General features: G+C 39.6%; 1 protein-coding gene across 1 annotated transcript; it reads left to right on the top strand.

The window, feature by feature from the left end:
• The first annotated feature begins 13,067 nt into the window (after positions 1 to 13,067).
• Positions 13,068 to 17,794, top strand: LOC115429791 (serine/threonine-protein kinase pim-3). Its single transcript, XM_030149511.1, has 6 exons — positions 13,068 to 13,560; positions 13,784 to 13,893; positions 14,003 to 14,053; positions 14,212 to 14,575; positions 15,449 to 15,625; positions 16,038 to 17,794. The coding sequence occupies exons 1-6, from the start codon at positions 13,476 to 13,478 to the stop codon at positions 16,238 to 16,240; spliced, it is 990 nt and encodes a 329-aa protein (XP_030005371.1). The 5' UTR covers positions 13,068 to 13,475; the 3' UTR covers positions 16,241 to 17,794.
• Positions 17,795 to 18,054: the final 260 nt, after the last annotated feature.

Here is an 18,054-nt window from a genome sequence, read left to right as displayed (position 1 = left end):
TATATATATATATATATATATATATAATTACTGCAAAAATCTAAATCTTACCAAGTGTATTTTCCTAATTTCTAGTCCAAATATCTCATCACACTTAAAATAAGACATAATCACCTTAAGAGTATCTTCTAAGTGAGATATAAGAACTTATTTTTAGACAATAGATCTGGAAAATCTTACTTCAAGAAATCTTACCAAGATCATTTTCATTTGTTCCATTGGCAGATTTTTTTTTGGCTTAATTCATGATGTTTTTGCTCAATTCAAGCAAAAAACAATCAGCCAATGGAACAAGTGAAAATTCTCTTGGTAAGATTTCTTGAAATAAGATTTTCCCGATCTATCATCTAAAAATCAGTTCTTATATCTCACTGAAAAGTTACTCTTTAGGTGATTATGTCTTATTTTAAGTGTGATGAGATATTTGGACTAGAAATGAGAAAAATACACTTGGTAAGATTTAGATTTTTTCCAGATAATTTCTCTTGTTTTAAGAGTTAATTTCTTATTTTATGTGTTCATACATCTGTACACATGCTTATTTCTAGATTTATAATCTTAATTCAAGAAATCTTGTCAAGTGAAATTATCTTGCTGCATGAACAGATATTTCACTTGTTTTGAGTACCTTTTTCCTCAGATTTAGTGTTTTTATCTCCTCTATCCCCTTTTTAACTCCTTTTTTGCAGCGTACCATAATTTTTTTTTTTTAAATTTGGGTTTAAAGGTAAGTATAATGTCTTACACAAGTACTGATCTGTTACATGATGACAAGAGCAAAAATATTCACTACTATCTGGTTTTATTGTAAGGTATGTTCCAGTGCTCCCAGGAAGCTATCAGAATGGAAAAACAAAGAATCTGCAAATGTTCCCCAGTGATTTTCCACCAACTTATGTCAGAGTGACATCGTAAAGAAACCTGTGTGAGTAGAAGTACTTCCTGAAACTGGGCAGGTAACAGTACATCAAAAGAATGTTCTGTTAATGATTTGTCCAATGAAAGGGAGAGCGAAATACCTTAAGACAAAAGAGACATTTTGTTTTAAAGTGAATGTGTGACCCTGTTCTGTAATGTTCAGGGAACATCTCTGCCTGTGGAGGTCACATGTGGCTGAATTCCCAGCGGAAAAAAAAAAAAAAAAAAAAAAACTTCAGAGGGAGGTGTAGATCCATCAACAAGCCCGAGGTCACCTTGGAACACGAACTCTGAGTGGTCAAATAGCGGAAAAGTTACAGCTTATCTTAATCATGGATTAATCCTTTGTGTTGATACAGCAAAAGATGAAAGCCCATACACCATACTGATTCTGTCTGACACTATGCACCTTATATATCATACTGTTTATCATGTATCATACTGTTTATCATGTATCATACTGTTTATCATGTATCATACTGCTGTCTCTTCTTCACATTAACATCTCACCTATCTAAGGCAGTTTTGCACATGCTGTATGCCATTTACCTCTGACAGTTCGCACAGTTACCAGATGTTGCACATTTATGTAAATATATATTTTTCTCTTAGTGATAGTAGTTTATATCTTTATATTTTTATGCTCTTTTTCTCTTGTATGCCTTTTGTTTTAAAAGCCACTTTGTTTTGGTCGTGCAACTTCCTAGTTAAATCATTCTATTCCAATTTTTAGACGTTTATACTTATCCTCAGTTCTTGTGGCATTTAGTGTGAATGGCAAAGTAAGATTTTCATTGTACCTGTTTTTTTGTTTTTTTTTTAACTGTACACATGGCAATAAACACTTTGAATCTTTGATGAGGTAACTATATATTTGTACAAACTTCCTACAACAACTGATGCAAATAATGGTGCAGAAATAATTATGTGTTTTGAAAGAAGCAGATGTTTTAAAAAAGTTGAGGCTGGACTTTACTTTTCCTATTGTGGACAAATGCAAATAAACTCTAATTACCTAAATTGAGATGACTGAGTTTTATGCATATAAAATGTTAAAAATAGAACCAGCTTCACTGTGGGTAAACTGTTTTGGTGGTGTGTGTGTTCAAAGTGGAAAACTGGATGGAGAAATGGGAGCTGGGGACTATTTACACACCAGCACAGCGTTGATGAAGGACAAACACTGCTCGTAAAAGTCAAGGTGTTCTCCGTTGTGGAAAGTTTTCGATAACCTTAATCAGAGTTTCCTAATCAGCGGAAAGGGACAGAGGCCTCTGGAAAGAGTTGTCCTCAGTCGGTGTGGTCACACTCCCCTACTGGATTTGCTGTGTTTGTGTGAGCTGGGTCTGTGTGTGTGTGTGTATATGTTCATGTTTGCATGCGAATGTGGATGTGTGTTACTGGATGTGTGTGTCAAGGGTCTTGGACAAACAGAGGCAGGGGTCCTGTTGACGAACCAATTAAAGAGCAGGAAGAATGGGGGAGGACACAGCGGCCCAGCATGCTTTGCCCCTCACTTATATTAGAGATGGCAAGTGGAAGGAAAACAATGAAGATGTTATGAACCTTTTTCTTGTTTTGAGGTTCACAAATGTTCCAGGAAACGGTTCCATTCAAATTAGAGGCCGATCTTCAAAGCACAAAAATAAGTTTTTTTTATATCTGGTAACACATTCATTCACATTTCCAGTAAAGTTTTAATTATCCTTAAAAACTCTTATTTTGTTGTCAGCGCCTCCTCATATTTAAGGCTTTCTTTTTTCTTGTGTCTTGACAGAAAAAAAACAAAAAAAAAACTGATGAACTTTAATAAAATTATGCACTTTAGTTGTACTTTAAATCCAAACCCAACACAGACCACAGTTTAAAATTCTCTATTTCTACCAAGAAACCATATTAGAGGATTTCTGCAGGTCATTAAAAAGCATTAAAAGTCATTAAATAGATTTTGTGAAAATTAAGGCCTTAAATGGCATTAAAAAGCATTAAATTCAGTGTCCAGAGGCATTAAAAAATTAAATACACTTGACGGGGACAAAAAAGCATTGTTTTTCGTGATTTATTTTGATTATATAAACATTTAATAATTTTGATTGGAAGTATAGTTTGATGATTGACAGGTGGAACCCTTTAACTGGCTATTGTTTATGGCCGATACACAAAGTCACAACACCGGATGCTTGGAATGCAATGTGCTGTGAGTGTGTTCATACTGTAGCGAAAGAGTGGACGAAATATTAGCAAATGTGGGAAAAATGGTAAAATGCAAGTTTCAGCAGAAGTGATTGGAAGAGGAACTATTCAGAACCTGGTTAAAGCCTGTGGACGGTAAACTGTCATAAAACTATATATAAAACTGTATCTGCAGTTGGACATGGGCATGAAATTTGTTTAAAGTGGCATTAAAAAGGGCGTTAAAAAGCATTAAATTAGATTTGCTGATACCTGCAGACACCCTGTATTAGAGCATCACAGATAAAGGCTGTAGCAGTGTGACCTGGACCATCTCAGCTTGCATCAAATTAGTGAATCAGTTTGTCTATTTTCTAGGTGTCAGTGTTGGACTGTTGCTCACCTGTTACAATGAAGCGCTGCATTATTATCTGCTGATAAATCCTGACTTAATCTTCTGCATTTTATTTTGTTATCAGAGGTGACTCCAACTCCTCTAACAAACAGAACTCATTTTGGTGTTTTAATAAATATCCCAAGTGCAGTTTTAATAAACAGCTCACCATCTCTTTCCTTGCCGATATTTTAAGTTATTTCCAGCTACAAAAAAAGGTTTCTCCATCTGATCTTCCTCTGTGGATTCAACCTGTCCAGGGTCACTACAGAGAGCTGTAAACTTTGTATTTAATCATGAGGCATGGAATATTTTCCAGTCTGGGACCACTTGTCATCCCATACTAGCTACTATTATCAGGCAGTGTGTGGGAAGCAGCTATGATGTAGATGTTAAAATGGTTCACAGGAGATTCTCTGAAATTCCCATGGAGGTAATAAACAACAGTTTCAGATACTTCACACTGCAAAAATCTAAATCTTAACAAGATAATTTTCTTTCATTTTTTTTGGCTTGAATTAAACAAAAAAAAATCTGCCAATGGAACAAGTCAAACTTATCTTGGTAAGATTTCTTGAAATAAGAATTTCCAGATCTGTTGTCTAAAAATAAGTTCTTATATCTCACTGAAAAGTTACTCTTTAGGTGATTACAGGGTGGGGAAGCAAAATTTACAATATTTTGAGGCAGGGATTGAAAGACAGTGTATGACCAATTAGTTTATTGAAAGTCATGAGAATTTATTTGCCACAAGGAAATTGACATAATAGAAAATGTTTTTATTCTATGTGTCCTCCTTTCTCAATAACTGCCTTCACACGCTTCCTGAAACTTGCGCAAGTGTTCCTCAAATATTCGGGTGACAACTTCTCCCATTCTTCTTTAATAGTATCTTCCAGACTTTCTCGTAATAGTTTTGCTCATAGTCATTCTCTTCTTTCCATTATAAACAGTCTTTAAGGACACTCCAACTATTTTTGAAATCTCCTTTGGTGTGACGAGTGCATTCAGCAAATCACACACTCTTTGACGTTTGCTTTCCTGATTACTCATATGGGCAAAAGTTTCTGAAAAGGTATGGATAATAGTGTTAGGTATGATTATGACATCAATATATGTTTGGTTTCAAAACAATTGACGTAGTGCCTGCTGAGAAAAAACAACTAAATGTTCATTGTACATTTTGCTTCCCCACCCTGTATGTCTTATTTTAAGTGTGATGAGATAGATTTTGACTAGAAATTTGAAAAATACACTTGGTAAGATTTAGATTTTTGCAGTGCAGTAAGGTCTAATGTAAAAGTTGGTACTCACTTTTCATTTCCACACCACAGTATGTTGCCATGGGTCCATTCATTGTACTAAAGTGTGCTACAATTAGCCTCTTAATCATCTATTTGTGCATAAATGACAGTTGACAGTCATGTGACATGTGAGGTATGCCGAACATAAGCAGCTTCTCCAGGAAATGCATGACTTTTCCTGTAAGACAAGCCCATTACTGAACATGTAGCACCTGTTCTGCAAAAAAACAAGCCTGTTTTGAGGTCAGATGGAACCGGGAACCACCAACCATTCACTGACAGTAATGAACCTCTTGACTTCTTGGCATATAAGGTGAATGAAAGTAAGAAAATATGTGACAGCTAAAGACAAAAAGCAGCCAATAAAACACAAAGTAATACTGATGTTGAGCGTCTTGCCTTTATCTACAGTACCTTTTTTTAAAAATCTTCTTTCTTGTAGTGGTTTCCATGCGCCTTCTAAGGGCATATATATATTGAATTAGACAAATATTGGAAATTGAGCAAACAAAAGAGGATTTGCAAACAAAAAATAAGTGGAGTGATGTGAAGGTTCAGAGGTAAAAAGAGAAGGAGATTAGAAGGGAAGACTGGGACGGTAAGAAAAAGTGGCTGCACAAAATACAGGGAGCTGTCGGAGAAAAAAGAGCATGGTAATAAAATGGGGGGGGCTTCTACTCACAGGTGTTTCTTCTCTTTGAAGAGGGGATTTCTCCCTCGCCTTTAAGGAAGAAAATAATTAACACCTTTGCCGTTGCTATGCCAACATGCAGTCTCTCACTGTGAGCATTCCTGGTCGTAATTACACACAGTTTAAGGGCTCTCCATAATTACCCACAATCCATCTGCACTTGCATTTGAAAAAGAGACGGAGAAATGAGAACCAGAGAGGTATGGACAGTGCATAGTTATGAAAGGTCACATTTCTTCAACAAGGAGCTTCGCTGAAAGGGGCTTTAATGTGACATTTGTTACATACGTAAGTCAGTTCGCTACTCACGTTTTCACTCTTTCCATCCCCCTACTCTCTTCTCCTTTTCTTTAAAAAGTCTATAAATTATGAATCAAACTATCTACCCCCACCCCAATTTATGTATAGGAGAAAAAACAATTGGCATTAGGAGATTGGTATTGGAAAAGAAACCTAAAACACCCTAATATTATTTTCATTTACAAGGACCTCAGAACGTTAATTTCCTCTTCTATTAATTTCCTCTTGTATCTCCTTAACTTCTCTCCCTCATATATTTTCATGTTCAGCACACATTGGCCTGCATTCCCATATGTTGTGTTGCAGGGATTGGCCTGTTTGTCTATAAGATGCTTAACTGCTTCCTCTGCCTTGAACTGCCATTCACATATGCACTTTACAGCTTTTAATTACCTTGATTGTATAAACCTGAATAAAGCCAATTTGAGTTTAAAGACCTGATAATGTGAACCCTGGTCTCCCTTCCCCAGTCAGTATTTAGCCCAGTTCAATGTGAGCACTCAGGTGTGAAGGATCGGAGCTTCGGGGGCAGGGCATGAGGCACCTTTTCATTGTGCTGGTGTCCTGAGTGTCATGGCGTGGGGGTCTGCGGCTAGTTTGCTTGCTATTGTCATTGTCTCATTACATCAAGACCTATGGATTAAGGCCTTTGGAGGGTTAAATTTCTATACAATGTGCCCAAGCTCCCCCGTGACATGTGGCTATTAGCGCTACTATGAATAAATCATGATGTGGACGATGAAACATAAACACACTGTATGGATTGACACATCAGTCGGGGGTATATGTTTGTATACATTCTCACATGCATACAGAAACTGTTTCTCCTGAAGCACTGTATGCAATAGTAAAACACATTTGTTCATGCTGGTGAATGTGTGGGCACAGACTGCTGACCAGGCAGCCTGTGCCACAGTTTGGGCCCTCACAGACACACAGTCAGCATAACGTCTGTCACAGCAATCAGCCAATCAGATCACTCAAAGCGCGGGCCAAAGGGCAGACAGGAACCAATTGTCGTGACAGGATCCATTGTGGAGAACTATAACTGTGGTTTTGACGGTGTCAGAAAACACCTGCAGATTACTCTTACTTGTGCTGATGCTTACTGATATTCTGTTTTTCTTGTGTGTCCTTCAGAATGTGTAATACTATGCAACTTTCAAATGAACTTTCCTGAAATAAAGAAAATGGATTTTTCTTTCATGGATTTCATTAGTGCTGAAAGTAAGTGTTCAAAGTAAAGCAAAAGGTATACTCAAAGCCCTGTGAGCCATCCTTGGCCTTGTCGTACTCCCTGCTAGGGTCGTGGGGACAGGGGATTTAAGGCTTTGGTCTCGGTATCCTCTTAAGACGTAGATGGGCAGTTAAATGGATCAAGTCACTGGAGGGAAGTAGAGCACTTAGTTAAAAATTTGATGTATACAGAATGTGGATGGTATACATGTCTAATGTGGCACTAAGGATTAACCACCATAGCAGCTGCTCGGGAGGGAGGGGGGGGTTCTGAAACGGTTTGAGCAATAGACTTTGAAAGTGATTATTGACCAGTGAATAACAATCCCCTTAAAAGGATAAGGGGAATGTAAACCATTTATGTCAACTTGTCAGTGTAAACCAACTTGTGAGTAAAATTTGCAATGTGACTTTGATACTTAAATTATATCCATATGGTTGCCTGAGGAGACCCCCATTAGTGTGAAAGCAGCAGAAACATAGCACCTGTTTTCTATTTCACCATCAAAACCATGCTAATCTTTCGTACTGCTAAATGTTTTACTGCTTTAGCCCAGAGTTGGGCAAGGAGCCAGCCATTTTACATGGTATACTCAAAGGCCAACCCAGACTCAAAACCTGAACTAACGCAATAAAAGCTTGTTCCTATCCAAGTGATCAAATGGGATTTGTTTTTATGAAATCTCCAACACTAGCCCTGCAGCCTGTTCTGTCCCCTCCTGCAGCATTTATATAAACACACACACACTCACACAATGATCAAATGAATGCTCACAGAAGATAGAGAGCTTAGATACAAATAGGTTGGCCTAATATTGGTTTTGACTAAGTGCAAAACACCAATATTAAATTTATTAAGTTAAAGTAGCAGAAATAAAGTGTGCAAATGTGTGTACTTTCATGGCTGTGTACACAGTGTGTGTGTGTGCTGGAAGCTGTGACTCCAGATCTTTAGCGCTTCTTTGTCAGTTACTACGGATGGAGCTGGCAATACATAAAATGAAACACTTATCACTAGTGTCACACTGGTCCAGAAACAAAGCCCTTTGCAAATAATGTGAAAATATTGAAATCTAAATGTAGCCAAATTACACAAGCATAATGTACTCATGAGTGGGCAAACTGTGAAAACAATGGAGCACATTTAGGGTGAAGATTTATGTAAACATTAAAGGAGTAGTGTATCTTGTATCCATTTCAGGAAGAACACATATAAAAAGTGAGAAAGTGAGGGAAGGTGTAGAAATAGCTAATGAACAGTTATGCAATGCGGCTGCCAGATTAACAGGCTGACTAGAGACCTAACATTGTTACATAATGCTGAGCCCAGACGATAATCTGGATGCCATGCAGCATGCATGACCAGTAGCCTCAACCTGTTCAGGGCAGGCTTAGGGAAAGTGACTGCAGTATTGTCCTTAAATGATTTATTGAAAATTGCCATAGGTACAGTCATATTTTTTTGTTTTACCTTTGGAATGTTATAAATCTCCTTTTGTATTCTTTCTGTTGTATACACAGGAGTCTTTTACAAAGTAATCTTCAAATCACCATTATAAGAGAACACAAAGGCCATATCCATTATATCCCGCTTATGTATAAAATCTAACCCTAGCTTTATACATGACAAATTCAGTACCTCAGGTTTCCCCAGCACAGAGCTAAAGCTCAACCAAGCTGGACTGATTTCAATCGGCGGCTTACCAAAATGATGTGGCTGCCACCGGGCCAGTGTGATGGAGCTAAAAATACCTCCGCTGACTCTACGGCTATGATGTGGCCACATACCCACTGGTGTGTCTGGTTTTATGCGTCCCCAATGAAACCCATCAAATTACAGATGCAAACGTAGCCAGACCCCTTATCAAAACTATTTCAGCTCGCTGACACAGTTTACTAAGGCAGTAATTAGAACACAGGAAAATGGGAGGCATCCCAGGCACGCGGAGCTGGACATATGAAATGAAGAAATAGGAGAGAAAAAGATGAGGGTGGACAGCGACAGCTCATCAGGAGACCACAAACCATTTTTCTTCAGCTGCCAGCCTACTTCGCTCTCTGCTTCCCCTTCGTCATTTTCTCTACATCCACAGATCAAAGGATTGGTGAACATAAATAAAAGCCCTGATGATGATTTCCCATGAGAGCTGTGAACAACTGCATAGCACGCGTTCATATAAAGCCTCTACAAAACAGCTGTCTGTGCTTGTGCTGTCAGCACGCCTGGCTGGCCAACTGCCTGACTGCTTCTTAACTGGTTCACACCGCCAAGAGAAAAAAAAATGATTACAAACATGAATACTTCATAACTCGACCAGTCTGTGTTGAGGGCAAAGCCTTGTAAAACCTAGATTTATCTAAGCATAATACACTTAAATACTCCGGATAGTGGGTCGAGAGATCTGGACTGTGAGTTGAATGCATTATTTAGTGTGTGTAGGTATAGTGGTGTTTTTTTTTTCTGAAGGTTGTCTGAGGTCTGTAGGAAGCTTGTAATGCCTGAGTATCTCTGTGGTGTGCACATGAGGTGAGAGCCTAAAGTTTTATCTTAGTAGTTCCTCCAGTTACAAGCTTTCATTTCAATACATTAACCAACACTATAGTATTTCCCATAGTAAGAGTAATAGTAGTACTTGTTTTGTGTAGCAGGAGTTCATGAAGGACAAAGTCAATGACGAGCGATGATGATTTTTTTCCCCTCCATGCATCGTATCATTTTCATATTCAAGTTCATGTGATGGCTGGAGCCTGTCCGAGCATGCACTTGTTGAAAGGTAGTAAACACCCTGAAGTGGACTGGTGTCCAGTCTATCACAGGGCTGACATTCAATATCATTCCAGACATTACACTTTTGCACTGTCCTCTTTGTGGAGGACACACAATGTGAGCTATCACAGCCAGTGAAGAGGGAGGGACATCTGAATGTTCATTATGATCATATGTTACTGTGGTTGCATCAATTTAGGGTGGGATACCTCTCACCTCAATATAAAGCTCTGGTCTTATCTGCAAAACTGCCTTTATGTAATACCACACAGTGCACAGAAGGGCAAATCAGTAGAGAATCAGGGTTTGGGTTGGTGCCATAGGCAAAAACTGTTCATAATAAAAGGAGATTTGTATATCTCCACTTCACCTGAGCTGATCTTTCTGGACTGTGAAAGGGAGCATGCTAAAGATAGAACAGTGGTAAAAGAAGGGAACAAGTGATTCACACCATGTAGTGATGTTTTGAAGAAGCTTTGGAGTAAAATAACAGCTAAAAAAAAATGGCATGCTATCCTAGTAACAGTTACAGAAGAGGTTCACAGTGTCATTTAAAACAAGCATATGTCCACAGAGTGATCAAGAGGAGAAGGTTTTTCAGCAGGGACAAGAGTGGTGCAACATTAGTGCAGGTTGGAACACTTTCTTTGAAGCATAATCCAATAAACCATTGAACTCTTTTTATGCAAATGTTTTATAAGATTAAAGCAAATCAACCCTCAAGGTTCTTACATAAACACCCACATAATCTGCATGTACAGAGTGGTATATCCCTTAAAATGCAAATAAGGTATGTCTAAAAACATTAATGTGTCCTCTTGATGTATTCACTATTAGAGAACACAAAGCGAGCTAATTTCTACCTCTGCCAAGGAGGTAATATAATCACCCACAACTGTTTGTTGGTTTGTTTGTCATCAGGATTACACTTCTGATTTGCATGCAACTTGGTGAAAGGATAGGGCATAGACCAAAGACAGACTGATTAAATTTTGGAGCAGATGTACTTGTTAAAACAAACCATGTTTTTGGCTGAATGACAGGGCTGTAAGTCAACCAGTCCTGCAAGGACATACCATGACACTCTGTTGGTATGCACCCTACAGAGTGCCCTAGTTCTATTTCAATGTGTTCAGTTACATGCTATCATGTAAACTGAACATAAAGCACTGCTCAAATGTGTTTTCAGTCTTTTTCTCATCATGGCAGTGTGCCTGAAATGTGAGTGAAAGTTTTCATCTTCTTATGCTAAATGCAGATTATTACTCGAGGTTAACTCACCTGTTAGTGTGTTTTCATATGCCTGCCAGTACACATTTACATAACTTTGCAGTCGTCAGACCTATAACAAGATAAGGTTCCCTGGAAGCCTCTGATACTTCTGTTTGGTTAGTAGTGGCACATGCATGCACACACACACACACACACACACATTATCTATCTATCTATCTATCTATCTATCTATCTATCTATCTATCTATCTATCTATCTATCTATCTATCTATCTATCTATCTATATGTATATATATATATATATATATATATATATATATATAGATATATATATAGATATATATAGATATATATAGATATAGATATATATAGATATATATAGATATATATGCTGTATGTACACACACATACAAACTTACCAGAGATAGCAGAAGATAAGAAGTAGAAAGTTCACTCAGAGCCGAGGTCATGTTACATGTATAACAGCAATGCTGGAAAGTTTACTCCCTGAAATAGGACAGCTAACTATAAAAACCATGGCTCCCTGAGTATGTTTTCAAACACCATTCTTGTTATCATGATATGATCTTATTTTGTTTTCATACTTATGAAAGTGCATTACATCGTGTTCTCACCTATCATCCTCAAAATACTGGTCATAAGTAATGCACTGTCACATTTAAAGGGGCACGATGAATCAGAGAATGATATGCAGAGACTGATAATCAAGCAGCGACTATGGATGTCTGTTTCATTACTTTAAAACCTCCAAGGACCCACTGTCCACATTTGTGGACAAGAGTTTCACAACTTTATACAAAAAAAAAGAAAAGAAAACTGTCCACCACGTAGGACATTCCATAAAAATTTTAAAAACTGCATCTGAAAAAACTGTTGCATCATGATGTTTCCAATATGGGCTCTTATTTAATAAAAAACAAAAAAGCTTGTACTCTGCTGACATGTCCTGGGTCTTAGGAGGTTAAAAAGTCTTTGTTTTTGTCTGACCACACTACAGCTCACCCTGGAGTAAAACGGCATCAGCACAGTTTCCAAAACTCTTTGGGGAGGTTAAAGAGGTTGTGTAGATGCCAAATGTAAATGATATGACAAACTTATTTATGTATTGTGTCTATGTGTGTGTATGTGTGAGTAATAGTTTAAGATATTCATTTCCCTGACAAGGGGTAACAATGGCCAATTAAACTATTATTATTATTATTATTATTATTATTATTATTATTTATTAATTTATTTATTTCACAGTAGTAGGAGTAGTAGTGGCTTTTTTGTGCTACAGACCTTCAGATTATTGTTATTGCATTGTCCTTCAAAATCAACACTATTTGTAAACCTATGATTAACATTAAAATAATAAAGGGAGTTTCTTGTTCCTGTTCATTTCTTCATTTATTTATCCTAACATCCATGACTTCTGCAGTTTATTATAATTCTATATTTTGTGGCCCGTCTCATGTTCTCCTCTGTGCTCTGTATTTCTAACAGTTTTTCAGATGATCAGCCTTGTAAATAATGAAGGTCAGTGCAGTGGCCAAATAAGGTCAGTTCAGGTACAAATCGAGAAAATACGAGTAAGAGGTCGTGTGTGAAATGACATGATTTGAAACTGAACTTTGTGCTGTGTGTCGTCTCACTGCAGAGGAAAGGGAGGGCGCAAACGGATCCGAATTGCCGCCACGTGCACTCAAATGCCTCCTTTATTATAACAACTTTTACCGAAACACGGTATTTATATACGCCATCTTATTGGTCCTCCCCTCCGACTCGATAGTGAACACAGCGCAAATCTCCCAGACAAGAGATTCATGGGCGTCTGTACTATGAAAAAGTAGTGCGGGCTACAGACGCGTATTTCGTGCGTATTTTCTGATTAAAGTCGGATAGGAGTATATTAAGCACAGTGTGTGTTTACTAATACGTATACGAAACAAAAAATATATCGACTCCTAGGGTTTGCTTGGACGAAAGTGTCGATTTGTATTGGTAGCGGAGGGATATCACCATAACACTGCGCGTCAAAATATTGGCTTGTGGAGACCGCGCCAAAGCTCAGACAGCGGCCACTCTTCAGGATAACAGCACACTGCGGAGAGCCTTTAAACGCACCGCACCGACGATACGGACACTCCACACATCGGATTGCTCGGTGTTTTTATTATTTAACGGGACTGTTTTTATTGTACGGGCGTGAGTCGAGGCACAGAAGACAGTTTTCATGCCGGTTTTCGGGAAATGGTGTACGGCTGCACGGTCGTGACACAACTGTGACGGGCGCGGTGCGGCGGAGTTGGCGCACTGCTGGACGGGATATATTTATTCAGCCTCAGCCAACAGGAGTCCGCACCATTCACACACACTGAGCCTCAAACACTTCTGTTCTTGGTGAAAACTCTCAAGTGGCTGAATAGAGATCGTCTTCGCCGGCTTGTCATCTTGAATATGTTGCTGTCAAAGTTTGGTTCATTTTCGCACATTTGCAATCCTTCAAGTATGGACCTACCCGTGAAAATACAGCTCCAGCCAGGTAGGTAGTCGGAAAGGAGATTAGTCGATTAAGCTGTTAAATATGTGAAATATGCAGATAATAATGTGGCTCTTTTTTTTTTTTTTTTTTTTTTTTTTGGAGTAAACTATTTTTTTTTTTTTTTTTTTTTTTTTACACCGCCTGCACCGGCTGATCTGGTCATATTATACAACATATTATAGACCTTTAGTAATAACATGACTTTTGTACTTTTTACTTGTAGTCAAAATGGAAAAGGAGCCTTTCGAGAAGGTTTACCAGGTGGGCTCGGTGCTGGGCAGTGGAGGCTTTGGGACTGTGTACGCCGGCAGCCGGATCTCTGATGGCGCACCGGTAAGAGTGTGTGTTTGTAGCCTCCATGTGTGCGTCCCTATCCGGACACATCTGAAGAGCACAGCCCAAACAGCCTTTATCACTACTAAAGTCTACTGTTTTGTTTCAGGTTGCTGTGAAACATGTTGCAAAAGAGAGAGTGACCGAATGGGGCACAATTGTAAGTATCACCTCAGTGTGTGTGTGTGTGTGTGTGTGTGTGGTTTGTTTTGGTTCCCCCCCTCCCTCCTCACCAGCTGGGTGATGGTGATGGTGGATGTGCGTAATTTTAACTCATATGTTTAATTTTATTGTTTTATTGTTTTTTTTCCACCCCAGAATGGAGCTATGGTGCCTTTGGAGATCCTGCTGCTAAAAAAGGTCAGCTCTTCTTTTCGTGGAGTTATCAAATTGCTGGACTATTATGAACGCGCAGACGGATGGCTCATCGTCATGGAGAGGCCGGAGCTCGTCAAGGACCTTTTCGACTTCATCACCGAGAAGGGCGCCTTGGATGAGGATACGGCCAGGGGCTTTTTCCGCCAGGTTTTGGAGGCGGTCAGACACTGCTACAGCTGCGGTGTAGTACACAGAGACATCAAAGATGAAAACCTGCTGGTGGATCTACGCACCGGGGAGCTCAAGCTTATTGACTTTGGCTCAGGGGCCATTCTCAAGGACACTGTCTACACCGATTTCGATGGTAAGCACTGTGCCGCCAGCCCATACCTCCTATTTGTGAGCATTATTTAGAGTTAATCAGCTGTATTTGCCACGGGTTGGTTTGTGTAAGTGCATATCCGTGTGGGCTGGGTTGTGTTTGCCCTTGATGCTCCGCTGTTCTATATTCAGATATGGAGGCGTTCACGAGCCTGTGACGCAGTGGGCTGTTTTTGGTGGAGGGTTTTCCTCGCCTCGTGTCTTATGATTTTACAGATGGTAAACTAGATGCCCCTCTCTGAAAATCTTCCAGTGTTTATCGGATTGATGCGCATAACAGGGTTTCACAGATATGACTCACAGTTATTAATCCCTGTTTTGTTTTGTTTTTTTTCTGTCTGATGCATCCCTGTCACATGGGATGGATTGCACTTTTATGATTCAGTTGTTATTTTGTTACTAAAGCTTGAGTCACTGTTGCAGTTTGTGGGTATTAGGTCAGTGCCACGTAACATCTGTTTGTTGTGAAACCCGAGTCGGCGGTTCACGTGATGGGCTCACATTGCCTTTTTTGTTTGGTATCCAAGTTCCTCCTTCCAAGAGGGAGGGGGAGAGAAAAGCAGGAGGGAGTGGGGGGAGGAGACGCAGGCAGGTCATCTAGTTTGTGTACTGTGGCCAAAGAAGATGGAAAGCATTTCTACCATGACTCAGCCGTTTTGGGCACAGCCACATTAACTCTTCATTTAGAGTTTCGGCCTCCTCTGTTTGTGTGTGTGTGTGTGTGTTAGGCTCTAAAGCCCTCTGTGTTTTTATAATGTTACACTTAAATGCTCACACACTCCATCCCTTTCACTCCAGCTTACCATATTTCACAACAAACAAGCTCATTGCTCACCTCCTCCTTTTTTCTCTTTAGGTACAAGAGTGTACAGCCCACCAGAGTGGATCCGCTTCCATAGATACCATGGTCGCTCTGCGACAGTGTGGTCGCTAGGCGTGCTGCTGTATGACATGGTGTGTGGAGACATCCCCTTTGAACAGGATGAAGAGATCCTAAGAGGAAGACTGTACTTCAGGAGGAGGGTTTCTGCTGGTAGGTCCACTCAAACACACACATAACTCATGAGTTGACTCTGTTGCCCTCTAGCCTTAGTAAACGGTACAGCCCTCAAATCTGTTTACAATGCACTAGAACGTCAGAGCCATAATGCATTACCTTGTCAAATAACTGGTAGATAACCTCATGAAAAACTTAAAAATAAATGTTTTGGCTATTTTGTTTTCCCTTGGCACACTTTGTGTAACAGCTCTGGTTCCCCTAGAGAGAAACTCAATGAATGGATATGTGTAGTCTCTCTATTGGCTGTCTTTACCACCTACACAGCAGGATATTTTCCATCCACAGATACTGAGTCATATGCAGTTCAGTTACACAGTCCAGTGCTTGTTCTCCCGGTTAGATCATGATGGCTAATGATGTTCATCTCTCTGCTCCACCTCTTCAGAATGCCAGCAACTGATCAAATGGTGCCTGGCTCTGCGGCCTTCGGACCGGCCCACACTGGAGCAGATCTGCGACCACCCCTGGATGAGAGCTACAGCCGAATCACCCAAGTCACCGGAGGAGCCTGTCGCCGGTGACATCCGCCTCAGAACCATCGACACAGACTCTTCATCAAGCACAAGCTCCAGCAAGGAGAGCCTCTGAGGATGGCTCTGATGGACTGAAATGACTTTCTGAGGAAAGAAGGGGTGGGGATGGAGGGGCTGATGTAGACTGAAGGCCAGCCGCCTGTAGTCCTACTGGCCTGTCAACAGCTGGGCGCTTGACTCAGCTGGACCGGCAAGAAAAATGTACTTTAATTTTCCTCTTTTGTAGGGAATTTTCTAATTTATTACTTTGGTCTTTCTTATCTTATTTCCCCATCCCCTCTTTATTTCCTTCAGTTGATTATACTTGTTTCCTAATGGGGAACATTTTGCTGTTTGGGCGGTCTTACCAGCACTATTTATTTTATCCCCCTTTTTATCTTTATTTTACTCATTTTGTTACTCGGCTGGTATATGCAGCTGGCAAGGCCCTCCGATTCAGACATGACTGCTCTCATAGAGCTTGGAGAAACCCTTTTTATTTAAATGTTTTAATTTTGATTTTGGAGTGCCTTTTTTTGGAAAGCTGCTTTTCTGGGGGCTTTCATCAACAGCTCTAATTTTTGGATGGCCCCAAGTCTGGCGGCTAAGTTGCGTGTGCTGTGATGGAAGGGGGTTTAGGCGGTATTTCCTCTCCCCGTCCATCACCGTGAGCCAACCTGGCCTCAGTCAAAGGGGCTAATTAGATAGGAGAGAAGGAGGTGGGGGCTCTTCCTGACAATGGAATACTTGAAACACACTCGACTCAACTCTGTGTCGCTCTCTTTAACGCTGCTCACTCACTCTATAGCCTGAACAGGTGTTTGGAAACTGGATCCTGTCTTTTCTGAATGTCTACAAAATGTCAACACACACATTAACCCCCCACTTTTCTCCTTCTCTTCCCTCATGCCTGTTGGAGGGTGTGTGGCCCTCTTGACTTTATCTACTTTTCTTTTTGCCTCTCGCCATCTCACTGCTTGACACTACATGGCCCCTGCCCCTGGCCTCCCTCAGGGTTTGGGGTGTGAAATGCACAATCAATGCAATATTCATGGACTCAATTATTGTACAGCTTGTTTTTTTTTTTTTTTTCTTTTTTTTTGTGTGTGTGTACATTTTTCTTCCCCTTTGCATTTAATTTATTTGTAAACATGTAGACATTCCACACTCTGTGGCTATTTATTTATTTATTGTCTATGCTTAAAATCCCCCCTGAAAAATTTGCATATCCTACTTGGCCTTTTTATTTTCATTCCTAACTTATTTTTACATTCGACATTAGTTTTTTGAGATGTGGAGGATGCACTGAAGCAGTTGTCGATGTTAAACAGAATAAAACGGTTTACTTAAATTTGAAAGAGCATTTGAATGTTATTTAACTACTCTTTAAAAGTCTGTTGGTAATGTCAAACGGCTACGTATTTGAGAAATCCATCTGGTTTCTGTACTGTCAGATTAATTTGAGTTCTATGGAAAGCTAAACAACGGGTGAAACCGCTTTCATAGTCGTCACATAGCCTCAAATTCAAGACCTTTCAGTTTAGCTGTGTGACTTGTGGCTGTGAAGGATGGATATTGCTATTTTTTGATACAAAAATTTCAATTAAACTCCCATTTTTATGTACAGAAATATGTCTGGTGTCTTGATCTTTATTCATCTCTTGCATGCAATTACACAAGATTCATGAGTTGATATTAACATCATGTTTACTTAAGGTACAACATGACACACCACCTGAAAGTGAATGTGATAGTTTGCAGATTACACCTTTTATACAAACGCTAATGGAATCTCACATCTCATATTCCTCATCTCATTAATAGCAGTCCCCTGGGAGGCTGGCCCAGGCTAATATACATGTCCACTTTAACATGTAGAAACGCTCCTGT

The sequence above is a fragment of the Sphaeramia orbicularis genome, chromosome 12 (assembly GCF_902148855.1).
Source record: "Sphaeramia orbicularis chromosome 12, fSphaOr1.1, whole genome shotgun sequence".
NCBI lineage: Eukaryota > Metazoa > Chordata > Actinopteri > Kurtiformes > Apogonidae > Sphaeramia > Sphaeramia orbicularis.
Note: the sequence above shows the minus strand (reverse complement) of the source record. Positions and strands in the feature narration are given on the sequence as shown.

Excerpts from the sequence above, each read along its gene's own strand:
- LOC115429791 (XM_030149511.1), top strand. The coding sequence starts at position 13,476 with ATGTTGCTGTCAAAGTTTGGTTCATTTTCGCACATTTGCAATCCTTCA. Across the intron at positions 14,054-14,211 it reads TGACCGAATGGGGCACAATT|AATGGAGCTATGGTGCCTTT; the intron begins GTAAGTATCACC and ends TTTCCACCCCAG. Across the intron at positions 15,626-16,037 it reads CAGGAGGAGGGTTTCTGCTG|AATGCCAGCAACTGATCAAA; the intron begins GTAGGTCCACTC and ends CCACCTCTTCAG.